General features: G+C 41.1%; 1 protein-coding gene across 1 annotated transcript in view; it reads left to right on the top strand.

The window, feature by feature from the left end:
* The window catches only part of Ano2 (anoctamin 2), a 331888-nt gene that overhangs the window by 277205 nt on the left and 26852 nt on the right, over positions 1-27831 (top strand). Inside the window, exons 17-20 of the mRNA XM_046424146.1 lie at positions 7014-7125; positions 9653-9710; positions 9869-9969; positions 19399-19544. Of these exons, the coding sequence (XP_046280102.1) occupies positions 7014-7125; positions 9653-9710; positions 9869-9969; positions 19399-19544 (417 nt within the window). The remainder of the gene's footprint in view (positions 1-7013; positions 7126-9652; positions 9711-9868; positions 9970-19398; positions 19545-27831) is intronic.

Here is a 27831-nt window from a genome sequence, read left to right as displayed (position 1 = left end):
AGAAAACAGTGCTATTTGCCAAAGTTCCATTGCCCTGGGGGAGAGGCAGGGAGAACAGGCGCCTTTGCTCTTGGGCTCAGTCACATAGGCTCAGACCCTCCCTGCCTCCATGCAGAGCAGAGCCAGGGTGGACTAGTGTAAATACACTCTTAGGCATCTCTTCACTTTATCTTTTGGCCATCATTATGCATCTGCTGGCTAGGGGCTATTGGGGAAACCAGTTTTGATGGGATGCTTTTTCAGGATTTAGATCCTGCAGCTGGTATGCTTTTGCTAGCCATGCTGTTTCCATATGATTAGGAAGGATCTCTGGGGACTTGGAGTCCTAAGCTGGCCCCTGGGACTAACTTAGGCTTTCATACTAATTATTTTCCAAGGCAGCTTACAGCTGGATCATTTGCACTCATATTTTTTCATGACACAATGCAACAGAGGTTTAATCCTTAAAAGAAAGGGGGTTGGTGTCTGATCATGGGAGTGCTATCTGATCATCCATTCTGGTTTCAGATGCAGTCCTGTTGGAAATCTGCCTGCACAGGTTGAGAGCTAGATGAAACCTTCAGATGACTTCTAACTAACCTTGGGAGCTTCCTGGGGGAGGTGGGATTTCAGGGGCACATAAATGATGGCGAGGGGCTGCCTGCCTGTGGACTCACACTGCTACCACTTGACTCTCCTCCTTTATATGCCCATAGCAATGGTTTCTAGAAGCACTGTATTTGGAGTTCTGTGGAGCACAGCACTAGACCATTCCCTCATGGTCTCAGACCATCCAGAGTCTTGTGAGGAGATCCTGCTCCAGGCCTGAAAAGCAGATTGCCCTACCTAACCTGTAGGCATAATTCCACCCCAAATGGACTCTGTTTCATGTTTTCAGCCGCACGGGTTCTGTCACAGGCAGTTGAGGTGCCCTGTGTTGGCTGTTGAAGGAGATCCAAAAGCCATACTGGAGCTCCAGCCTTTGGCATTCCAAAGCTCCATTCTCTCTCACTGTGAGGTGTTCCCTGAGGTCCTCCTTCTCCAAAAGGCTCAACAAGTGCACACCATGGCCACAGGGCCTTTCTGAGGTGGGGGGACCCAGCTGATTTAGTGGCCTATCAAGTGGATTTGAATTGTTTATTGGAAATGCCCATTATTTATGGTGGCTCATGGCCCTAAAACCACAGGCAAATGTGCTTTTAGAAATAAAACTAATAAATAATAGTCTGGCCCATAATTTATCAGTATAGAGGAAGGGAGCCATTCATTTCTATTTGGAGCAAATAGCTCTGAAAGCAACAGATTCTCTTTTCAGAGAACTGGAGGAAATTCCTGTAGGGAGTAGAAGATCTGAGTACAGACAGTTCAAAGGGGATTATGAAAGGAAATTAAAGACACGTGCCACTCGATACCTCTTCCTAATCCCCTTCCAGACATATTTACAAGACAAATTTTCTAATTTTTCAGACCCTCAGACCTGATTATTTATTTTTTTGGTGATATTGGTTTTAATTTCCTTACTCCAAAATTTAAGAGAGATGAATTGTAGTTAAGTTACTTTTCAATTGAATGTCTCAGGCATGCTGGGCAGAGGCTAAAATTCCTTTTCTTTCTTTTAAAGAAAAATATCCTATGGGAAAGTCCCTTCTTTCCTTTCTTCCTTCTTTTCTTCCTTCCTTCTCTCCTTCCTTCCCTCCTTCCTCTACCTCCTCTTTCCCCACCTCCCCTCCTGCCCCTCCTCTTCCTTCTCCACCATCATCATTTCCATCTCTCCTACCCCATTCTATTCTCTCTGGTTTGTAACCCAGACACAACAGCATCCTGTGGACAGTCTCTATTCATGCCCCTGTGCCTATCCTGAAGTAAGACTTAGTCCTTTAGCACATCCTACAAGGGAAAACCTAGAATATTATGAATTTTTAGTGAAGGGTGAATCTTTCACTAAAGATGAATCTTAATGAATATTTTGTGGGAAACTAAATAAAGTTGTCATACTAAAAACCTCACAGAAGAAGCTAATAAAGATTTCTACTGGGTGTCTCCACCCATTTCTCTTCTGGCTCAGCTGTCTCATTGCCCTGTCTGCCCTTCCCCTCCCATTGCACCAACTCCTCCTCCTTTTCTGCGTCCTACAACTAATTTCATAGACCTTCTCTTACTTAGGAAAGTTTAACTCTCTTTATGCTGCTGCTTTTGCATCTTCACACCTGTTATCCTACTCAGCAAAGAAAGTTCCCTCCTTTGGGTTTTTTTTTTTTTTTTTTTTTTTGGTACTGGGGATTGAACTCAGGGGCACTTTGACCATTGAGCCATGTCTTAGCCCTATTTTATATTTTATTTATAGACAGGGTCTTACCGCGTTGCTTAGCACCTCACTGTTGCTGAGGCTGTCTCAGCCTCCCTAGCTGCTAGGATTACAGGCATTGCGCCTGGCTCCTCCTTGAATGTAATTGTGGTATATGATAATTTTTTTATTCTTCCAAATATTTTTTCCTGGCTTTCATTCATTCGTTTATTCAGTACCTGCACCTCATAGAATATGTCTGGCAACAGCTGTGACCTGTCCAGATGTATCTCCGTGATCTTGTTTATTGTAATTTTTTTTTTAAAGCCTGTAACTGTATGTGGCAGGGCCGGGGCAGGAGGGAGAAAAAATGATCAGGTGAAGAGCCACAGAAGAGATCACTGCTATGAGATCTAAACTGAAAGTGACCTTAGAAATCAATAGCAGGCGTTTCCACTTGGGCCTCAGAATTGTTTCCTCTATCAAGGGCAAAAAGGATCAGGTTGAGGAAGGTGATGTGGGATCTTAGGCCCAGTGAAGACCTGATGCACATAAATCAAACAGCAAGGCACTGGCCTTTGTTGGGGCAAGATTTGTGGCAGGGGAAGGAAAGACCTTAGAAATTTAAGATCTAGAGCACTTACTAACATGCATGAACTAAGGAAGAAACAACAGAAGTGGCAGAGTTGGCTGTAAATGGTGAGTACAAGTCATTATCTGAATGATTATTTGGTGAAACAGTGTGAGATCACTCAGATCTTTTATCTATGAGGCTATCCATTCAGGCATGTCAAGAAGGAGAAAACCGCAAAACCATCAATCAGCTAAGGTAGATTTTTCCAGCTTCATTTCCTATACAGTTACAATACTGTCCAGATTTCATAGCAGGCAATGCTATTGCCAATATAGTGAAAAAGAATCTCTGAGCATTCCCATCCTCAGACCCCCTCCAAGCCCATGGGACTTGTCTCTTCCTGTGGAGTCTCCTTAGTAGTCCCCTGCTCGTGTTTGTTAGAGGTTCCTTCTGTTGTTCTCCTATCATTAGGACTAATACTGTTTTACTCCTCCATCTCCATCTTAGAAGAGTCCTCTCTGAATTATTGCAAATATTTCTTGGACCTCCAAAAGTTGTTGCTCTCTCAGTTTTGGAGGATATGCTGTTTGGAGGATGTTATAATAAATTCTCAATGACTTATTCTAAAGGATAAGAGTATCACACTCAAATACTTTGTCTCTCACACACATTTCTCCTCACCTATTGTCAATCACTGGCTGAACAGATTCACAGAGCTTTGCCTTTCAGGCTGCTCCCAGTGACCTCTCAGCCTGCTCAGAAGCACTGCCCCTACTTCCCAAGGACCCCCGTTGGAGTGGGCCTTTCCCTTCATTTAGAAATGTAAGCTAGTGTCTCAGAACTTATATCCCAGAATACCACCTTCATTAGTCAATTGAGCAACTCTAGCCATGAAGCCTGTTCTGTAGATATGTTGTAAACCTCCAAGATTGATTTCTTGCTCATGTCACAGCCAGATGATTGGAGGGTCTTCAGTTGGGAGATGCGAAATTTCTCCTTTGGGTGGCACTGTTATGCTCTAGGGGCTGGAAGTCTTCCCTGGGAGGTGAGAGAAGAGAGACAGAGGAGAAGACCTCGCAGGAGATGTGAGGGACAAGGCTTGGAAGTGGCAGACTTCACTTCCACTCATATCTCACTGGCTACCACTCATTCACATTGCCCTTACCTGGTATGTATCCAAGAGGAGGGGAGGAGCTTGATGAGCCTAGGCCAATGTCTGTGTCACAGTCTCCCCCAGGGTGCATGGGAGGCCCCACACAAGCAGGACCCCTACAGGTGTGCTCTTATGTCCCATGGGTCTTCTCCCCACCACAGGCCTTACTCTAGATGGATTTTTAGTGTTAAAGTTTGTGTTCACCTACACACACATGTATATATACATATATGTATGTATATGTATTTCATATATGTATGTATATATGAATTTCAAATTTACTTAAAATATTTACCAAACATAATATTTAAAATAATTGAATGTGATAGACATCATTATCCAAAGTACATGTATGAAGAAGCAAATTGGGTGTCAACATATTTATATATAAGCAGAGATATGAAAAATTGTGGTATATATGTGTAATAAGATTTGTAATGCATTCCACTATCAATTTTTTTTAATATCAATAAAAAATATTTACCAAATGTAATATTTTCTAAACAAAGCCTTATGAAGTTGAAAATGCTCAACAAAGTAATATGATTCTCTATGGTTCTCAGTCTCCAGGCGTGTTCTCTGGCAACTTGGTCCCCACACATAAATCATGTCTAGGTGATCTTCAAGCTGCATCTGTAGAAGTCAAGGGCACCTTGGAGGTTCTCCAAGACTTGGGGTAGAGGTTAGGTGCTTTTGATTTCCACCAAAGAATGATCTTTATGCAGGCAGTTGTTCAGTGAGAAGGAGGTTGCTACTAATTATCTACAAATACTCAAGCCTGAGACCCAGCATTGACATGAATTAAGGACTCACTGTGCCATGTAGGAAATAAGATTATGGATATGCAGGCTTTTCTAAGAGCCCCTTCTTCCAGGAAAGGGGAGATAACACCCTACGTTTCTAGTTAAATCTGGAAGAGACTTGACCTTGTGTGAGAAGTTTTCCACAAAGAATTTGCTCAGTGAAGTTCATAGAAGGACAGGGTGCAGGCTTTATGCATCTCAGCATGGTAACAGGCACGAAATCAGTGAACTCAACAGTGACAAACATTTCTCAGGTGCTTCATGTTAGGATGGGGAGGTGAGAGAGAACGTAAGATGCAAACATTGATGTCAAAGATCCTGATTTTAAAATACAATATAAAAAATGTCTTTAGAGGTGGACAGATTTGGGTTCAAATCTTACCTCTGTTGCTTACTGGTTTTGTGATTTTGAGTGAGGTTCTAATCTCTGGGCCTCTGAGCCTTCATCTATAAAACTGAAAGATAATACCCACCTCACATAGATAGCTGAGGATTAAGTGACATAGCAAACTATACACCTGTGTACAGTGCCATCTGTGGAGCAGCTTGGAGCCGACACTCTTATGCAGTACTCACAGCCCCTTGAACCACTCTAAAGGTCACCTTCAGACATTGTCAATTCACACCAATGACTTCCTATAGCTGTCTGTCTGCAGACATTCTCTGGTTCTAGGAATATTCTCAGCCCATGTATAAGACAGAGTAGAAGTGCCAGGGAGCTAAGTTTGACAGTGACTTTCAGTCAGGAGGCACTCCCACTTGCTCTCCCCTCAGTGTGAATTCACAGAGCTCCCTAGAAAGTTCTTAGTGAAACTGAGCTTCAACCACCTGGAACATTAACCTGTGAGTCCCAGTTGCGTGCAGCATCAACCTGCTCATGAGCATACCCTGTGTCTTCCCTCCCTTCTCTGTCCCACCATCCCATTCCCTCACCTTGCTTCCATGGAGAACCTCCCAAATAAACTACCAATTCCTAAATCTCTGACTTACTGGGATCTGTATAAGTGTACATGGACACTGTGACAGCTATATTACTATTAATTTTCAAAATACATGAATATATATAGTTAATACAGAGAGATATAAACACTATAAAAGAAAACAGAAAAAAATATTACTCCTAGCTGAAGGCATCTGGGAAAGCTTCCTGGAGAAGATTATGGGTAACATTTATTCTAGACGTTCAAGAATGCAAAGGTGGTGTACATGAAAATATGGATCCGAGAAGGGCATTCCAAGGGAATGCCATGTAAGTGAGGTCAGGGCAATGATGGGCTCTCTATGAACCAGAAAGCATACCTTCCCGAACACTGAATCTGCCTTGATCTTGACTTCTAAACCTTCTGAATTATAAGAAATAATTTTCTGATTTTTATAAGCTACCTAGGTTATTTCATTTCATTATAGCAGCCCAAATTAATACTCTGTAGCCTCTGATTTTTGCCAAGTCATTTGTCAATCTGTAGAGTCCCCACCGTGCATCCCACACAGTTGCCTACTGAAGCTTCCCAGGTGTCTCAAGTCTTCTGAAGGCACTGGTGGGGTTTCTGCTCAGGGCTCCTCAGGATCCTGGAATGTCAGCTCACTCCTGGACCTGATAGAACACACGAGGGCTGTAACCTGTGAGCTGGGGACCCTAGGCTCAGGCTGTGTTTGTCTCACTCATCTGAGGAGCCTCCGTCATTTGAGAAATGATGACAAGGTGTCTCAGCCTATCCAGAAGACATGCCAATGAATGGTTACCTGACAAAAATGAAGAAGGAGTAAAAAGAACAAGGCCTAGCTGCCCTATTGGCTCTAGTTCAGTGGTCAACAAGTCGTTTTAGTTGGAGACCTTCGTTTCAGTAAAATCTTGTAGAAGCTGAAGTTATACAGGTAAAATTGGAGTTCCCCTTGACAGCAAAGAATGGGAGTTGGAAATTCTGCTTTCTCAGGCTCTTCTTTGAGGAGCACAGTGTGAAACCATTGCTTGAGTGTCAAGAAGAGGGAGGTTGAAGGAGAAAAGTGAAGAATGTAGTTTTTGCTTTCTATAGCCTCAGATTCTCTGATGAAATATTTGGGCCTTCCAGATGAATTCAGTTCTAACATGCCAGAGAGATGGGTCTCTTGGTTTCAATTTGGAAGGAGTAAATTGGGAGACAATGACTCAGGCTAAGGTCAAGACTCTGGAGAGGTGAGAAATCTCATTTCTCTCTAATCAAATTTGGTCTTCTCTTGTAGAGGTTCCAAAAACAGAACAGACTTTTGAAGAGCGCCTGATACTCAAGGCTTTCTTGCTAAAATTTGTCAATGCCTATTCACCCATCTTCTATGTGGCCTTTTTCAAGGGGAGGTGAGTATAATGATATCTCGTGGAAAAGTGATTTTGTCACTAATTCTGGGTCCTTCACTGTCAGGACATGTAAGGCTAGTCCATCCCCATTGTCTACTCACATCCTCATTCCGGTTCTCCAACTTCGTCTCCTCTTGGAGCAGTAAATCATTCTGAATTAGCGTCTTCAGAGTCTGACAACCAGGGAAACTATACTGGAATTTGGTGTCTCCTTTGAGGACAAGGCAGGGAGTGGAGGGCATTGCATGTCTAGCACTCAGTGGCGCTTGGTTCTTGCAATGCAATTGTGGTGCTAACTACTTGAAATTAAGATAGACTTCACAGGTTAAGGCCACTGTCCTTCACAAGACTGTCCTCACTTCATATACCATATGCTAACTCTGGGATTCTCAGGATGTTAGCAATTCTGCTCCACTGGTTATAAATTCCAGGATTCCCACTCTCCTCTCAGGTATATTAATTCATTAGAATGACTCACAGAACTCACAATGAGCTATATTTACACTTACACTTTTATTGTAGTAAAAGGATACAGATCTAAACATGCAAATGGGAGAGGAGATAGGTTGCGGTTTCAGAGGGTCCTAATCATGAAACTTCCATGTCTGTAAGACTCGTCACCCTCCTGGTACATCCTTGTGTATCAACAACTAGAAAGCTCACCTAAGTTTTGGTATCCAGAAGTTTAATTGGGATTTCTTTACTTAGACATAATTGATTGAATCACTTACCATGTAGTTGAGCTCAATCTCTAGTTTCCTTCCCCCACTGAGGATATAATGCTATCACTTGGCTAAAAGCCCCAACCAATTGGTTAGTCTTTCTGGCCTCCTCTGACTTCATCCTGAGTAATCTCATTAGCATGAATGTAGGTGTAGTCCCAATAGCCCACCATGAAAAACAGTCCTATCACTCTGGAAATTCCAAGGATTTAGGGGCTTCTCTCAAGAACCAGGGATAAAACTAATAAATTCTTTATTGTACAATAGATCTGGAAATAAAATAATTTATGATAAATTACTTTTTGTGGTCAGGCCAGTTGGCTACTACAAGCAGATTTCCCAGGAGACATATACCAACTGTATTAGACAAGCTTCCCTAGATCTGGAAGTTCATCAACCAGGCAGTGCTATTAGGAACTGTCATTATTCACATTGGGTAGTATTTCATAAGTGTTTGTGACTCAAAACACAAACCGCTCTGCAGGACCTCTGCCCTTGGCTTCTAATGAAAGTATAGTAGCAGAGCCAGCTATGGTGATACACACCCATTAGAGGATTATCCCAACTACTTGAGAAGCCTAGGCAGGAAGACCCAAGTGCAAGGTCAACCTGGGCAACTTAGCAAGACCCTGTCTCACAGTAAGAAATTAAAAGGACTGGGGATGTCACTCAGTGGTAAAGTGTCCCTGGTTTCAATTCCCAGTAACACACACACACGCACACACACACACACACACACACGCGCTGGGAATCATCCATATTAATGAGAAATTAATGAGTATATATTTTTCTAGTGCTTTCTATCTAGATTTGATAGCAAGGGCAAATCACACACATAGTTCAGACAAAAGGGTGTTTGATGTTTAGGTAAATCTGTGGTATATTGGAAGAGATAGTCTTGGCAACAATACCACTGTAAACTGTGATAAGTGCTATAGGAAGAGGTGTTAAAGTGTTGGGGGGCTGCGGTACAGTGCTTGCCTAGCATGTGTGAGACCCTGAGTTCCATTCCCAATACCACAAGAAGAAAGGAAAGGAAAGGGTATGAAACCATATAATTATAAACAGAAACAAGAAGACCTCAGATAAGGAAAGATTCAAGTGGAGCTTTCCATGGATGAATAGGATTTCAATGGGTGGATAAGGGGATGCCATTTTAAATAAGCAAGACTCTTGATCATCTGTCTGGCTTCATTGACTGGGTTTTACCTATCTAATTCCTCATCTGTCCAGTCGTCTTATCCCTGAATAAAATATCATCTATATAGAAGGGGAATGAGACAGACTTTCTTTCATTTAAATATTTTTAGTGAGAAAAAAAAAATCAATATATTCTTTCTTTTCTGATCTCGGGAATTTCCACTGGCAACTTTAGTCAGTCAAACCTTGATTTCCTTGGGAAGTCATAAGCCCTCAATAAAGAGCTGCACACAGTTCAATTCTTGACACTGGTGAAGAGAAGAAGGTGCATAGAGAATACACTTAGACTCCAGACATCATTGTGCTTAGTCTCAGAGATCACACCCACACCCACAAACACATACACACTCCTCGTACCCCTTCTCAGCTCCACACCACACTCAGTCTTAGCCCCTTCCCAGCTTTACTTCTGTCCACTACAATTTGACTGGGTTAAGAGGTTAAGAAGTGAACTTCAGTGTTTTAGGTGATAATTGGTTGCCTATCCCAGAGTGATGTGCTACCTCCCTGTACTCTCAAGGAGGACATTGGATGAGAATGCACATCCTCAAGCAGCCCTGGCACGTTCCATCTTCTGTAACTCTTCCCACACCTTTTGATTTCAGGTTTGTGGGCAGACCTGGAAGCTACGTCTATGTGTTTGATGGTTACCGCATGGAAGAGGCAAGTACAGCCACTGGTGTTTCCTGCCTGGCTAGCGTTTTATGGATGTATCCCCATCCCGGCCCCATTTTTATCCCCATCACAGCATTTCGGGGCCCTTGCTTCTCTGAGCTCCACTTGACCTAACTGCTTCTTTCTTTGTCGTCTCCTTCCCGCAGTGTGCTCCAGGGGGCTGCCTCATGGAACTCTGCATTCAGCTCAGCATCATCATGTTGGGGAAGCAGTTGATCCAGAACAACATCTTTGAGATTGGAGTCCCGTAAGTAACAAATTTCACTTTCTCTTTGCTGCCAGAGGCTAGCCCAGAAGTACCAGACTTTGAGCACAATTTTTATGGTCTCTCCTCTTATCATTTAGCTTGGCTATTTACTTCCTCTGTCTTCTTGTCAATAAATTTTCCCATGGAGTAATTCCACTCCCACTGACCTTGTGTGCCAATCTGACCTGGGATGTTAGTGGCTCAGAAAGATTTAGCACTTGCTTAAATTCACAGAACGAAGAAATGGCAGAGATAGAAGTTAGGTATCTCAGATCCTAAAGTGAATAATATTTTTAATCCTATTTGGTCTCTGAGGATGGTGGAAAGGTGAGTATGAAAGTTTGACGCATGATGGAATCATTTCGAAAAATCTCAGAAAAGTAAATGTTAAAGATATAATCTCAGGAAGGGAAGGATGAATAGTTGGTGAAACACAGAATGAGTTGTTTCATGTAGATTCTTTACCCTTTCTCCATGGTTTTATGCATGTTTCATAGAAGGACTTCTTTCAATCAGGCTTTGCATGGAAATGGTCATGAAAATAAACACTGAACCGCAGGCCCCCAAAGAAAAAAAGATGGAACGAATTAAAACCTACCTACAGGTCCAAGAAAAATGTAACCTCTTCTGTGTTTTCCTTCTATTGCTTTGTAGTTTTAAAGAAGAATCTATTTCAGGGGACCTTTTAAGGCAGCCAGCATCACAGAGCCAGGGATAATCAGAGGAAATGCTAAGAGGGTGGGTCAGCTGTCTTGAGGACCAATTGCAAGATTTGACCATTCTGGGGTGCAACCGCCAGAGGGTGCCTGTAGGGCTAGTTGAAGATTGTGTGATATGCTCTATCTCCCTGTTAGAAACTTACTATGCATATTATACTAATGGTTCTAAAAGTCCTCCAAGAAAAAATCTTTGGTTAATTCCTTTCTTTCCAACTGAACTTGAACATGTTATTGCTTAGGGTTCTTAATTGCAGCCATTGGAATCATTCTGACTAGTTTAAGTGGCCAAATAATTTATCAAGTGGCTACCAGAATGTTTTTTTTTTTTAAGGGCCAGAGAATCTGGCTCTGAACTACATGGCTAGGAATAACACTGTCCATACTGCAGGAGGGCTTTCAAGGAATACCACTGCCTCCATCTCTTGGCTTACATGGCTGAAATGTGGAAAGAAAAATCATATATGGAATGATTCTTTTCTTCCCAAAGATTTTTAGTTTGGGAGACAAAATAGCCTGTAGTTACTGGGTGCTCTGTATGTAATCTGAACTCCTTCAGAGTAAAGGTCAAGAATTTGGAGGCAGTTGAAGAAGCTTCAAAAGCAGAGGGGTTTCTTCCAGGGTGAGTCTGTGTCTTGAAAGGAAATATCACCATCATTTGTTACAAGATGGTCTGCCATAATTTCTCTTAAAGAAACCATTGCATGTGGATATTTTTTATAAACAATCAATAGATTAACTCTGGTCTTCTCACAAACACTGCCCCACAATAGGTGTTGCTACAGGTGGAAAAGGTAAATCTCATAGAGATGGCAGCTCCTTGACCAAGATGTTGGGACATGTCAGGGACGTGGCAAAGGCAAGAGCCAGAAACCAGTTAAATCCACTTAAAGTTCACTAAGTCCTAGGTTCCTTGGGTTGAATGGAGACACTAGAAGAGATATGGCCCGATCTCTTTCTCCATGTAAAATTCTACATTATACACCTGCCACCATGGGAGCTATCACTCTCTGAAAGATACTTTCTAGTCTTCCTCAGAAACAGACAGCTAAAGTTATAATAAAGAAAATTTAGTTTACCTGGGGAAAAACCCCATTTTAAATGGAGCTGTAATTTATGAAATGACAATCCTTGACATTTCTTCATAACATTGTTTTGTTCCAGTTCTCCAGTTGGGTCTTGCCATCACATACCATTAATTAGATGGAACACCTAGTGTTATTTTCTGCCCACATACTGGGACAGCTTCAGGTGGCACCTAGCCAGACACTTTTTCTAGAGAAGGACTGATGTGAACATAAGTGTCTAGATGCCTCATTCCTTTCCCCTGCTTAAACAGCCTGTAGTCAGCAGTCAGAAAAGCACCAGTCTCAAGAAACTGAAGCTTCATTCTATTCCCTGATTTCTGACCAAAAGCTGTGTATTGATAATCAAGCAAGAACAGATGGTTCTTGTTCTCTAGGAGCTTAGCATCTTACAGAGACACTATTTGTTAGGAACCAACATTGAGAGAATACACAGAAGATACCAAAGCCACATCTGGCCCCTTTGAAGCTATGTGGCTGGCCCCTCCACCACTCCTGCAAGGAAAGTCTCATTTCCCTCCAAACATCTGGAGAAGACACCTGCACTTCCATTGCATTGGGTGGAATTATAGATTGCTTCTAGGCATGAGATGACCATGTTTTCATCTGGACATCTGTTCTACCACTTAGCCCATTCTTTCTGGACCCAGAAGCCTTTTATAGAGTGTAAGAGAGAAAAAAAACAAAACAGGCATATATTTGGACAGTGTGTTGGCACATTTCCTACCCATCAATTCTATCAGCTCCCTAACAGATGAAAATAATGCATGGTGGTTTGCCTTGAAGGCTTAATTTTCTTGTTCATTACTTGATGTGTGTTTAATTAATGGAAATTGCATAGTAACTCATGAAGCTACAGGTAAGTCACTTCTCTAAGTCTTGCTGTCCATGTCTCTTGGTAAACTTGGTGGCATTATAGTCTTTTCAAAAGGTGCCTTATAGGTCTAGCATCCCAATAACCTCTCTTCCACTGAGTGAAGCTGGTCTCTATTGATTTCAAATACATGTCGCTCCATTTTAAAACATGCTTCCTCATTTCAGTTTCTAATCTGCAATAGGACACATATGACATAAGCACATAGGTAACATTAGGGATGTAGAACAAAGATTCCACCAAATCCAAAGTTCTCTATGATCCTACAGGTTGTATTTTGAGTTTGGTCCATAAAATCACTATGATTATGATTACTGGACTTTTACTTCCCACTCAGGGTACATTATTCATTAATTACACTCCTTCCATCCATAATTTAAGCACTTGACAGTACATTGATGTATGACAGTTGAAAAACCTGGAATAAGCAATGAAAAAGAGACTCTTTTCGAGTCAAAAGAGAAATGACAGTTGATTCCGACAGCAAAGAAGGAGTCAGGTAAATTATAAAAGTTATAGGGTGTCTCTATAGGGCAGAAATTTAGTGGCTAAACAGATTCAAGTTTAGATCCAGCTGTAAAACATACTTACTATGTGACCATTGGAAAGTTATTCTCAAAAAATCTGCCTCCAACGTGGTCATGTAAGGCAAACGGCTTGGATAACTGCTCGGCCATCTAAAATATATAAACAGCAGAGAAAGAAGAAATCATTCTTGGGGCTCCAGGTAGCCAAGATTTTACTGTATGTCATGGGATGTTATGTGGCTGGTGATAACTTTTTAAATGTTGCAAGTCCAGAGAGTCAGCCTGAAAAGATCCCGCTCAGGAGCACTCTTTTCCTCTTCTGTTCTAAGCCTGATGGCTTTTGGATTATAGTATACCTTGTCATTACCTCCAGAGCCTTCCCCTTCAAATTTTTCTGCAAGGAGATAAATATTGATCTAATAGGTCAGATTTGACCTTTGAAAACTGTACTGGGGAACATGGATTGATAAAATTACGTTAATGTGTGTGTACGAATATGGCATAATGAATTCCACTTGTCTACATTATTATAATGCACCAATGAAAATTAAAATTAAAAATGGAAATAAGACTAAGAATTTCAGGTGGTTGTACTAAGAATGCTGGGGGTTAAAAAAAAAGCATGATAACAATAAAGTTCACAACACTGATCATCTTTAATTCATCGTTGACATTTTTTGGGTGGGGAGTTACTGGGGATTGATTCCAGATGTGTTTTACCACTGAGCCGTATCCCCAGCTCCTTTCATATTTAATTTTGAGACAGGGTATTTCTAAGTTGCTGAGGCTAGCCTGGAGCTTATGATCCTCCAGCCTCTGCCTCTCGAGTCGCTGGATTACAGGCGTGTGCCAGGCCCGGCTTCATCATCTAGGTTTGCAAAAAATTTTCTGATTCTTATTCTTACAATTTTCTAAAAAACATGAAGACTGTCTAATTGATCTCTATCCATTAGTCCAGACAACTGTAGTCACCTCTCTCCCTGAGGTTGTGACATCCTCAGTAGACTCTGGGTGTGCCTACTGCAAAAATTAACATGACACAATTGTAGGGCCTTGAGAATCTTACAACCCAGCAGAGTCTCAAACTAGAACACTGTTTCCCAGTCTTCAGTCATTTGTGAACCAACTGAGGCCTCTGTTCAGGCATCTTCTACCAGGCAACAACGTCCCCCAACCCCCTGTCCTCTTTTCTGGACCTGAATCAGAGACTCTGGAGATAGAAAAACGAAATGCTTCTAAGGAAGGCCCTAAAACTGAGTAGTTTAAATCATCTCTGTAACTAACACAATGATAATAGATAAAACTTGGTTGCGTGTTCTCAGACTATCCTTCCTCACGCAATGCCAGGCTCCAGGGGCCTGACGCAGTTGTGACAGATGCTTTCCAGAGAGGAGCTAATGGTTTTAAACAGAACTGTCCCAGAAAAATGTTCATAGGCAGCTCCTTCTGAGATGACTTCAGACATGCTAACAGTGTGGCAGAATTCGATCCTGTGTTGTTTATTACCTGTGCCCATTGGTGGAATTTTCCTTATCCCACAGCTTTCCCAAATGTGTCTCTGCAAAATAGACCTTGGATCAAAACTGTGCAGTATTCTTAAAACACACCATACCACATCATGACTCTTTGCTATCATTTGATCTCAAATTTAGCTCCATTCTTAGAATCCCCAAGAATGGTTCTTCCTTTTTGAAGCAAAACTAAAATGGGCCTGTTATCATCCAAAGATGGCTTTTTTTTTTTAAATTTGGTCTTTCAAAGGATAAATACCAGCTTTCTCATGTGCTACATTCTTTCGCCTGGCATACATTGAAATGGACCAACCAGACAGACAGATCAATACTTCCACTGGCAAATGTCCTTCCATCCTTATTCTTACTAAAAGCACCAGATCACATCCCCAAAGAGTTGTAAGAGATGGCTGGACTCAGCTAGTAAGATTTTATAAACTGTCTGCTTTCTTTGTGTAAATGTACTAAGTTTAACATTTCAAGACATAAAACACTCTCTCTTTAAAGACATCACAGAAGGTCTGTGTTCTGCTCAAATACAGTGGAGTCTGACCCTGAATCAAAAGTTTAAAGAATAAGTTTGAACCATGACTGGTGTTGAGCAACACCCTGTGGTTGATATGTTCCTCCCCTTTGGCCCATTTATGGTTAGGTTCTGCCTTCTTTTATGGGGTTCAGGGTTCATGGAATAATAGGATGGCCTAGGGCCCAGATTCCTGTGGCAAGAAGGCCCAAAGTGTGACAATCACCATTTTCTTGGGTATGAGCCCATAGGGCACAGGCAGAGAAGGAAATGGGAGCCTTCCAAAGAGTTTCTAAGACTTGTCATTAAAAAGGGACGGAAAAAATAGCAGAAGAAAAGGACAAGGGGTAACATCAAAGGACTTACTTTAACAAGCGAGTGCATCATACGGTCAGAATCATAATACTAAATTTTCCAAACCGCCCATCTGTATGTTATACAGTTTGTAGGATTCCTCTTAAATCCTGCTGTAGAGAGACTTTATTAATTTTTTTAATAGTCACCAAGATATCCAGGAGGAAAACTTGTGGGAATGATGGGCTCATAAGAACTATTTGGGGATTTTTTTGGGGGGGCCCTATCCACACTTGAAAGGATTTTGAAGCCCCTCCTTCCTCTTCCTTTGCCACCTTTGCCACACAGACTTGGCCTTGGCCTTCTGCTCCCATGACTTTCCTTTTTTGTCTCCTTTGGAGGCTCCTGTCCCCCACTCCTCCTCCCCTTAACTGCTTTCCAGAGAGGAGCTGAATTGTTTTAAGCACTACTGCCCTAAATAATGTTCCTGGGCAGCTCCTTCTAAGATGACTTTCCTCTCTGGAAAGGTCTGATATTCCTCAGGGCTCTTTGCTGACCCTCTGCTCTGTCCATAGTTGGTGTGCATTGCCATGGCTTCATTCTCTCCATGGCAGTTCTCGGATCTTTGCCTTCAGCCCAGCGCTCCGTGCACATCTATACAGTTGCCTACTCCATTGTCTGTGGGTTTCTCTGCCTGATTTTATTGGAGCTATTTCAGATCTGGAGTTTCCCTGGTTCATTTTCTCTTAAGAATGAATGTCTCCCTTCTGCAAGTATTAGGAATCCTAGTTTTCTGGGCAACCTGGGTACAGAGACATTCGGATCTGCTGTTCCTTCAACAGAGCTGTGACCGGTTTTTATTCCTTACCTTTTGGGATATATGATGCCTCCAGTTGTGAGATTCTGCAGCACGAGTTGGTGTGCTTTTCTCTGCCACCTTTGACCATAGGCACTTATCATTCAGCCACCACAGCTTTGCTAACTCCTTTACATCTGATCCATCTTTTAAGATACTCATTAACAACCCTCACACACTTCTTATTCAAAGCTGTTTTCATTACTTTTTAGTTTTATATACTTTTATTCATTCAGAAGTGGATAGGGATATAATATATATATACACCTGTGTTCAATTTTTTATAATCAAATCACTGTTTGGTCTTTATTAAAGATTTGGGCAAGTTTTCTGATTATTGGTATCTACAAGAAAAGTCTCATTTTAATTTTGGTGCTAAATTTTCTCTCCCCACTTTTCCTTTTTTTAAATTTTAATTTGTTATATATGACAACAGAATGCATTACAATTCATATTACACATATAAAGCATGATTTTTTATATCTATGGTTGTACACAAAGTAGAGTCACATCCTTCGTGTCTTCATACATGTAGTTAGGGTAATGATTACCATCACATTCTACTGTCTTTCCTACCCCTATTCCCCCTCCCTTCCCCTCCCTCCCCTTTTCCCCTTTACCCTATCTAGAGTTCATTTAATCCTTCACCCCCCCATCCCCCGCAGCATATTAAGAATCAGCCTCCTTAAATCAGAGAAATCATTTGGTATTTGGTTTTTTGGGATTGACTAACTTCACTTAGCATTATATTCTCCAGCTCCATCTATTTACCTGCCATCATTTTATTCTCTTTTAATGCTGAATAATATTCCATTGTGTATATATAGCACATTTTCTTTATCCATTCATTTTTTTCTTTCTTCTTTTTTATTTTCGTTGACTGTCTCCTTCTGTCCTTATTTTCAGACAAGGTCTCAACTAGTCCACACAATTTGACTTCAGCATCTTTAGGCTGTGTCTAGTTTTTCTCACTTTCTCATTATCACAGAATTATTGACTTTTTAGAGGGGGGGGTACCAGGGATTGAGCTCAGAGGCACTAAACCACTGAGCCACATCCCCAGCCCTATGTATTAAAGATAGGGTATCACTGAGTTGCTTAGTCTCGCCATTACTGAGGCTGGCTTTGAACCCATGATCCTCCTGTCTAAGCCTCCCGAGCTGCTGGGATTACAGGTATGTGCCACCATACTGGCTATTTTTTATATGAAAAAAAAATTTTATTGGTTGTTCAAAACATTACAAAGCTCTTGAAAATTTTTTAAATGTTTGTTTTTCCCAAGTACCATTGATTTCAACCAGGGTCACTCTATTATGGAGTCAAAGCCCCAGCCCTTTTTATTTTGAGACAAGGGTCTCACTAAATTGCTGATGCTGACCTTGAACTTGAGATCCTGCTGCCTGAGCCTCTCTAGTAGCTCGGTTTACAGGTATGCACCATCATGCCTAGCTCTACTGCTGCTTCTAATGGATCTCAGCTCATAGTTTAAATCTTGTGATTAGGATGTTATTGTGATGATGGTGAAGATGATGAGAGGGATAATGATAGATACATTTATTGACCTCTTGGCACGTAGCAGGTCTTAATTTGAGCTTGTCACATAGTTCATCTTCTTTAACTGACCCTCTGGCAAGTTAATATTTATTTCTTCATTTTAAAGATAGGAAACTTGGTTTTATGCAACTGTATTCTACACTAAAGATTAGGCTTTTATCACCTTTGTTTCAAATTATATTAGCTAAGACCCGCTGAGAGCTCTGCTTTAAACCATTAGACTTTCACTAGCTGACAGAAGCAGTTTCTAACAATAGAAGGAGGTGTGTGGTCATGTTAGGTTACACCTACATAGAAGTTAGGTGGTCTTGGGTGAATACTGGGAGATGGTGGGGAGGTCTGCCCCATCCAAGGACAAAGCTTGGACTCCAAAATCCCCTTGGACCTTTTCAAGGCTGTGATTCAGAATGTTCTATGAATTCTTCTGTCTCCTGGAAACTTCCTCTTAAGCTGGTCAGCAACACTGGCACCTAGCACTTTCACCAATTTTTTATTCTCTATGCATTGGGAAAAGTATGAAAACCCTGTGTCCTCTGCCATATAATATATATATATAATTTATTCAGTGCTCACTGTCTCCAAATATCATGGCTAGGATCGTGTCTCCTAATCTTCTACCAACCCTTATAGGTTGGACCATTATTATCTTGTTAATCATTCTAGATCAAAAAATATTAAATGTGGTTGTCTTCATCAGTCAGGATGCTATAATGAAATACCACAGATAGGTGGCTTAACCAACAGAAGTTTGTTTTTCTGTAGTTCTGAAGGCTGGAAAGTCTAAGAACAAAGTCCAGAAGGATTAAATTCCTGGTGAGAGCTCTTTCTGGCTCACTGATGGATGCTTTCTATATGTCCACACATTGTGGAAAGAGAGAGAGAAAAAGAGCTCATCCTCTTCTTGTAAGACCACTATTCCTAGTGGATTAGGAACCCCACTCTTATGGCCTCATTTAATCTTAATTACCTCCTAGAAGCCCGATCTCCAAATATACTCACATTGAGCATTAGAATTCCAGCATATGTGTTTATGGTGGCTAGTGTTCAGCTTGGCTTTAATAGAAATGATGCCTTTCATGTTATTGAGACCCCCAAAATGTTTGACCTGTGAAGAGAGCACCTTTCTTCTACTCTCTAGAAAACCCCTCTGTTCTCCAGGAAGAAGTTGAAAATATCACCCATTGGGCAATAGGACTGGCTTCATATTTATCAGGAAGGACCAACTCTCTGTTGCTTATCAAACAATAGGAAGAATTTAAAGTTTCATTGGGTTTGAAGCAACTGATCTTTGGGGGAGGTTGTTCTCTTTCATTATCTTCATTAAAGATATCCTCAGGCTGACTTTTGGAGAAAAGTAGTCTCCCTGTGTCTGTATATCTGTCCTTAGATTAGAGATGGCTTCAGTCTCAAAATTAGTGTTTTCCTCCTTTCAATCTGCAGAATTAACCCTCTCCAGAGACTGTTGGTGACTATTCCATTTCTTTTCCAGGAAACTAAAGAAACTATTTCGGAAGTTGAAAGATGAAACAGAACCTGGAGAAACTGACCCTGACCATTCAAAACGTCCAGAACAGTGGGACCTAGACTATAGCTTGGAACCGTATACAGGACTCACTCCAGAATACATGGAAATGAGTAAGAGCCCATGGTCTTTCCTTCCACTGAAAGCAGGTTCAGACGAGGGATCTTTGTGTAGAGGGATAGAGGGAATGGGGAAATGATTGAGACAGCCTCTGCTCCTTCATGGGTTTCATGGCTTCTCAATGTCCCCTTCAGTGCCATGTGAAAGTTAAGAAACATGGGGCAAAAAGTGCCCTGGAATGCAAAACAAAAGCAGCTGTCACCAATGGATAGATGATACCAGGGTGATGCCTTCTTCCCCTTGGGCCTCCTCTGCTCATCATGAAATCAAAGTTTGGTCTCTCAGGTCTCCTCCCAAAGCTTCTCTTACTGATAAAATCAAGAGGTAAATTGTGAAATCTGGAATTTAAGAATCTAGTTTCTGTGAAAGAAAAGTAACCTATTATACTTGTGTCAAGGATATATACATCTTTGACAAGGAGCCCTACTCTGATCAGGCAGGGCTGGGTAACACACCCACTTATCAACAAAAACGTTGAGGACATTTTGTGTAAGGATGAGAGGTAGATTTCCAGTTGCAGAGCCTCTGGTTATTTTATATAAGGCTTGAAGGCAACAGTACAGGTCAGTACAGGCAGGTAGAAGCTACTCATTTCAGATGTGGCTTGAAAGCCAGTGCTGCATTATGAGAAGTGTTTCAGTTTAGACCAGCTGCCTTCAAACTCTTGGCCACTTGAGAATAATTCTCATCTTCTGTTGGGGTAGACATTTGAGAAACTTTTTTCCAAGGCTTTGAACTAATGAATTAAAGGGATAGGACACCAGTGATAAACAGCCCAGGTACAGCATTGAAACATTTGTTCAATCTAGAGATTATAGAGAAACATCAATCAGAGTCAACAGAAGAAAATCAGTCAATACGTAATTCAATACTTAATATAATTGCACCTACCATTATGTTTGCACAGTGACTCCTGACCCCTTTGGTTATTCACTTTTAATAGGGGCTATCAATGTCTCTCTGTGCACCAGGTGCCTTACTCATTATTTCTAGTGGATATTTATTCTATTCTGTTATAAGAATGTATGTATGTAAGTTAGGGATGGCAGGAGGGGCAGGTTCTAGATTAGATAGTCAGGAGAGGTCTAGCCCTGGTTATGGGCAAAACCTGAGCTTTTTAACCTTAATCTACTTATCAGAAAAGAAATAGTCATAATGTGTGCTTCAGGAACAATTGCTATAGAAAATATCAAGACCCACCCAATTTATAGAAATCAGTTTTCTCATGCTTTTCACATTTAGCTAAGTCCTACCTCTAATCCATCCTGACTCTGAGCCAGGTATTTCCAAAGGGGTGACTGCTCATACTTCAGATTGCCATTCTACATCTGCCATCCTCTCACCTAGAAAAAAGAAAAAAAAAGAGTTACTGCCAGAGATCAAGCTTCCACTAGGAATCCTTGAGTTCTGTATACCTCCAACCTCCACCCCTGGTCCCCACACCACCACCAATTATCTGTGTAGATTGCCATGCCTGCTACTTGTCTGTTCCGCTAGTTGGCTATTGCAAACCTTCCTTTGTGTGATTAAGGGCAAAGACCCTTGAACTGTATTCCCTGGGTTCAAATTCCTGACTCTGTGTGTCTGACTAGCTAGATGACCTTGGGAGAATGGTTAACCTTTTAAGTGTCTATTTACTTAGTTGTGGAAAAAAAAGGATAATAATATTTACTCCATGGGATTGTTGTGAGTACTCAATGAATTAATAGCTGTGAAGGTCTTAAAAGAGTGTCTTTACATATGAAAACTATATGTTTTAGTTAGCTTTTTCTTCTCTCTGACCAGAAAGAATTCTAACAAGAACAATGTAGAGGAAAAAAGTTATGTTAGCTCATGGTTTCAGCCATTCAGTCCATGATCAGCCAACTCTGAGGCGAGGCAGAACACTATGGTGCAAGGGCCTGGAAGAGGAAAGCATATCACGACATGGCAATCAGGAAGCAGAGAGAGAGAACTCCACTTACCAGAGACAAAATATAAACCCCAAAGGTACATTCCCAGAGATCAACTTCCTCCAGCCACACCCTACCTGCCCACATTTACCTCCCAGTTAATCCATATTAGTGGATTAATCCACTTATGGGGTTACACTTTTCATAATCTAATCATTCGCCTCTGAAAATTCTTGCATTGTCTCACACATGATCTTTTGGGAGACACCTCATATCTAAACAGACACAGTATGAGGTGTCAGTGTTGATTATTTTAATGATCTTGAGGTCCTAGGAAAGCAGAGAATAGGAAATATGCTCAACTTTGACAGCTTTGTATGGCTAAGTATAAATCCACGATGTGTTTAGATTCTGAATATTTACAAAGTAATGGGAAGAGGAACAAAAAGAAGTAGAAGACCTAGTTATTTGTGGAAGAAATTTCCAGCAAAATTTAAAGTGAAATTCACAGCACAGATTAAAAACAAAACCAAACAAAAATTCAAATATTTAACAGGTTATAAGTGAATAAAACAACCATATATGTATAAGAAAGTTTGAAAATAGAGTAAAAATAGGAAAGTTTCTCCCCAAACTCCCCTCATTCTAACCTAACTTTTTAAAGCATTTTGGTTCCATTTCTTAGACACATTTTGTTATATATAAGATTTTTAAAATAAGGTTGTGATCACATACTGTTCTTTTTTATTCAACAATATAAGCATAAATGCTTCCAAGTTGTCACATAATATTCAAAATTAATGGCTTCACGATAGTCCCTCTAATAAATGTAGCATTGTTTATCTCCCAGTTCAGGGTATGGAGGCTTATTCCTCAATTCTCCCCTATTTTAATGCTCTAAAACAGTATACACTATCTTTGTGCATATAATCTTTTCCACATTCAGTATCATTTCATCAAGGTAGATTTACAAAGGTGTGATTGACTGGGCTGAGATTTGTTCATTTTGTTGTTCTTGATTCATATTATCAATTTACTTTCCGAAAGGATTAGACCAGTTCACCTAGACAAAGACAGTTCATGAAAACTCCCTTTTAGCAAATACTCTTACATATTCTACTTCCTGACGTCACATGATATGGAAGAATTATCAGTCTATAGTAAGCTTGAGACTCCCAACCCTCTGTGCACACCCCATTCCACCCTGTTGACCTGAACATTCCAAACTCATCCCTAGCTTCACTTCATATAGTGCTTTCTCTGAAGTCATTCCAGGCCAACCTGCAGTTGGTCCTGCGTGATTTCATTATTTATTAGCTTTTCTGCCCTAGTCTTGCATTTAGTGTACACACTGATAGGTTCTTACTGAATTATGGTATTATTGCTCATGGCTCAGGTTTTAGTCAGCTTTTTTGCTGCTATGACTAAGGATCTGACCAGAACAATCTTAAGGGAGGAAAAGTTTATTTAAGGGTTCATAATTTCAGAGGTTTTAGTCCATAGAAGGCTGGCTCCATTCCTCAGGGCTTGAGGTGAGGCAAAACATCATGATGGAAGAGTGTGGCAGAGAGAAGCAGTTCATATCACAGTGATCAGAAAGCAGAGAGAGAAACTCCATTCTCCAAATACAAACATATACCCAAAGCCACACCCCAATCCCCATCTCCTCCAGCTGCACCCTAGCACTTCTGTTATTCCATCAGGGATTAATTCACTGATTAGGCCAAGGCTATAATCCAATCATTTCTCCTCCAAACCTTCCTGCATTATCTCGTATGAGCTTTCCAGGGACGCCTCATCCAAACCATAACAGCTCACGTATCTGTTTTCCAGCAGACCTGGTCTGGTCTGTTATGTTCTAGAAAGAGCAGTGAGACGGGACCAAGGCTTATTTGTCTTTGTATCCCCTGGAATCTGGCACATTTCTTGGCACATAACAAGCTCTCAAGTGCATCTGAAAAACAAAAATAAGTTCATGGAATCAACTATGAATGAATATACTAATTAATGGAAAAGTTTTTTTTTTACATGATGAGTTAATAATAATAATAATTTTATGAACAAACGAAGGATCATTTTCCAAGCAACACTGGGTGGATGGTGGATTAGAGATGTTATGAAGAGGTTTCCAGTTTGGGTATGAGATCCTCTTTGGTTTCAAGAATCTACATATCAGTGATAAAAGCAGAGAAGTGCATTCTAAGGAAGAGGGACTGGCAAATGAGACAAAGACAATCAAATGGTAGTTTGGGATAGGAAAGGTTTCAGTACAGACCTGGGATTAGCAGACAGTCCTGAAGACAGAGGAAGTGATGGTAAAATCTTCACCATTATGCTAACAATTCTTCATTTCCCTTAGGCAAATAGGCAGCAAAGAAGGGGGTCATAAGACTAAGGAAGAAATGGGGAAACACAGGCTATTTATTTGATGATTCATTTATTCTTTCATTCATCAATTTATTTTTTCTGGGGATTGAACCAGGGTACCACTGAGCCACATCCCCAGCCCTTTTTATATTTTACTTAGAGACAAGGTGTCACTAAGTTGATTAGGGCCTTGCTAAGCTGCTGAGGCTGGCTTTGAACTCGCAATCCTCCTGCCTCAGCCTCCCGAGCTACTGGGAATATAGGTCTATACCACCACACCTGGCACATTCATCAAATTTTATTCAGCACCTAGATGGAGGAACAAGTTTGGAAACCAGAACAGTCTCTTCATCAATTCATAGTGACATTGACATTAATCCAGTCAACATATCCAATAGATATTAATGCAGACTTATCTGGAAGAGGAAGCAGCCTGGATCATGTATGGATTTTCCAAGCTAGGTTCTACAAAAAATCTTTAGGCCATTTCATTAAGAATTTCAATTATTTAAGGAACATTACTATCTAGGGGCTGTGGCTGTGGCTCAGCAGTAGAGTGCTCACCTAGCACGTGTGAGGCCCTGGGTTCAATTCTCAGCACTACATATAAATAAATAAAATAAAAATATTGTGTCCACCTACAACTAAAAAAATATTTTTAAAAAAGAAACATTACTATCTAACTTAATATTTCATGTAAGTGTAAGGATGATGTTTTCTGGGGTAAGGTCTCTTTCATTACTTTTATCTTTAGACTCTCCTCTTCACCTTTCAAGGGAGTTTTCATGTACAATTAAAGACTGGGCTGCAGGATAGAGTCCACCAAGCTTCATTAAGCGGCACTCCTGCACCTCCATGCACCATGGTTAGGGGTGAGCCTGGGAGTCAAATCAATACTTCCAATACTAATGTGACTCTGAGCTTGAGGCTTAAAGTTATCAGACCCAATTTTCCCATCTAAATTGTGGGTTTGTTGATAACATCTACCTCACAGGACTGTTATACAAATTAGGTGCTGGATACCAAGTAGCCAGGTGCTGCAATCCAAGCTACTTAGGAGACTGAGGTAGGAGGATCACAAATTTGAGGGTCAGCCTGGGCAATTTAGTGAAACCCGATCTCAAAAAATAAAAAGGGCTGGGGGTGTGACTCAGTGGTAGAGTGCCATCCACAGTTCAAAACAAAAAGTAATTAAAAAACAGTATATACGTAGACTCTCATTAGCCATTATTACTGTCATGAGTCCAATTTCTGTTGAATCTAGAAAGCTTTTTGACTGAAAGCATTCTGAAAGTCCAGAATATAGTACGCCCATCAGTGTTAGGATTGTGTATAATTGTTTAAAGAATGAGGGTACTGGGCTCCAAGACACACCTGAGAATTATATTCAGAAGCATGAGCTATAAATACTCTGAGATATTTGTCCTTTCAGAAAATTCTAAGCCCCTGGGGCCCTACTTGAAAAGACTGGAATCTCAAATGGGTTCTTTTTGTCATCTGTTTATCTAAAACCCTCCAGTCATCCAAAACTTAATCGCTATTGTCTTCCTACCTCAGGAATTCAATTATCCCCCTTAAAGCCTTCTTCCAGCTTCCCAAATGCAACCCAAACATTGAGTCCTTAGGGCCCTTAAGGTGGGTGGTGAGATGCATTTCTTCTGTCACTCACAGTCATTAGACAAAAATCTCATTTTTTCTCAGCCATGAACTTAAATCCTGTTAAACTCTAATAGAAAAGAGGTGCATAGGGGGAAGGCCTATTTATTCACTTTTCATTTGACGTGAAAGTCAGATAATTACTGTGAAGAGCCCCAGGCCCCCAGTCTCTCCTACACTCTGGAAATGTCCACCAAGGTGTATAAGAATCATAACCCAGGACATCAAAGCGCTTGGGACCACATCTGAGTTGTCTTATGAAAGTAGAAGTCTGAACTGCTGGGTTCAGAAGGAACAACCATGACTGGTATAGATCCTGTCTTGTTCTTCTGATTTATTTTCAGCTTTGCATCAACGATAGCTGTAGAGAAGCCTGTTTGGTATGAGTCTGAGCCTCATTTATTCATGGTTCCTTCCCTGCACTGACTTTGCCTCTACTGAGAATTTTAAATTACTATTGAAGCCCTTACCTGCTCTCCTTTGAGTGACTACAACTGTATCCTAACTTCTTAGATCACTGATAACCTTTCCTATTCCTCTTTCTGCCTTTCCTTCTTACTTTTTAGAATAGGATGACTTTCGTAAAATACAAACCAGACCATTTGTGTGTGTGTGTGTGTGTGTATCTTACCTCCTTTAGTGCTACTGACTTAAGGTTCATATCCCCCAGTATAAAACACAGGGACACCTGTGAACTGACTCTTGCTTAACTGTCCTTACAGGTCCACAGATGCATATCTGGGTAATTGACTCTACCATGTCTGCATTTGCCTGTGCTCTTTCTTCTGTCTGCCTACAAATTCTTACTGAGTTATTCAGGCTCTATCACATTTGCTTTTGGAGAAGATGACTTGCTGATTCTCTCATCCTCTGTTCTTCTGTCTTCTCCTGAACCTATGCCCTTTAGAAAGTGTGAGTGCTTTGGGCACAGGGACTGTCTTAGTTCTTTTTAACACACCACTCAGCACCATTTCCTGGAACACAGTAAAAGCTCCATAAAACATTTGAGTGACTAGCTTTCAGTGGCAAAGAAATAAAAGTCCCACTTCTCTTGATCCCAAGATATTTGGGCCTCCCTCTCCACCATGGACATATTTAGATATTTCTTTGTATGAAGCAGTTTTCATCTTCCAAGGTGAAGCTAGGTCATGTCTATTATCAAGGTTTCTTTCAAAGAACAAGTTACCTCTGGTTTTAATTTATACCTTTCCTTTTAGGAATCAAGTCCTTCATGGAAATGGACAGGGTAGAATGCTCTGCCTCTGAGGTTGTCTTGGCTTGGATCACAGACTTGGCTTCAAAGATTTGGCTTTGACCTCCACTCCATACCCACATCTTTCCTCTGCAGCATCCCCTCCTTACCATCCTGAGGGCAGTGCTATCGTGTCAGGACCAGTGCTGGGCACTGGGGACACAGATAACAGATGTGGCCCATGCCCTCCAGGGCTTCAGGATCTGGTGGCAGAGACTAATGGGCAGGCAGACAGTCACCTGGAAGGTCTGGCTTGGAAGAAAATTCCCCTGGCTTTGCCGGCTTCCGAGAGGCTGTGGCTCTGCAGCTTGTCTTTAGCCCCTCAATGTAGCCTTAACCCCATTTTCTTCCTGCTTCCAGCCCATAATTATCCACTCACCAAACTTCCTTGGGTTTTAGAAACCACAAACTGGACCAAACAAAGGAGGCTCATCACCCAGTTACCACCTCAGGTTTGTTTTGAGACTTCAGAGGAAGCAGGGACGGTCCAAGAAGAGAATCAATAATTAATTCCTGAGGGCAGGTGTCCTGAGTGAGTTATGCCATTAACAGAACAAACATTTGTTTGTGTCTTTCCACAACATCAGAATTTATGGAGTAACAAATTCACAAGCTTCACCACTTTCACCAGTTGCTATTCACTGAGTATTCATGGGTTGCTTGGTAGTCGTAAGCTGGGAAATTGCAAATCTTTCATTCCAGTCTTAATGACTAATATTTATAACACTCAAAGCACACATCACACTTTACACAATGATAGATATAGGTTACAGAAAGGTTAAGGTGGCCCCAGGGTTTTGGAAGTCTTCACTGACCTCAAAGGCAGATAACAATTGCAAGAAAGTCATCACAGGTTGCCAGATAGAACCTGCCAAAGAATTTGTTCAGGACCCAGAGCTGTCAGACCTGGGAACTTATTCTAGGCCAGGGTTCGAAGGACAGGGTGTTTTAGAATGGGTCATTTCAAAAAGAAAAATATAGCTAAACCAGTGGTACATGCCTATAATCCTAGTGGTTCGAGAGGCTGAGGCAGGAGGATCGCAAATTCAAAGCCAGCCTCATCAAAAGTGAGGCGCTAAACAACTCAGACCTCTTCCCAGTATCAAGAAAAAT

Source organism: Marmota monax, unplaced genomic scaffold (genome assembly GCF_021218885.2).
Source record: "Marmota monax isolate L192 unplaced genomic scaffold, Marmota_monax_Labrador192_F-V1.1 WCK01_AAM20220418_F8-fsc00186, whole genome shotgun sequence".
Lineage (NCBI taxonomy): Eukaryota > Metazoa > Chordata > Mammalia > Rodentia > Sciuridae > Marmota > Marmota monax.
This window is presented reverse-complemented; position numbering and strand designations above follow the sequence as displayed.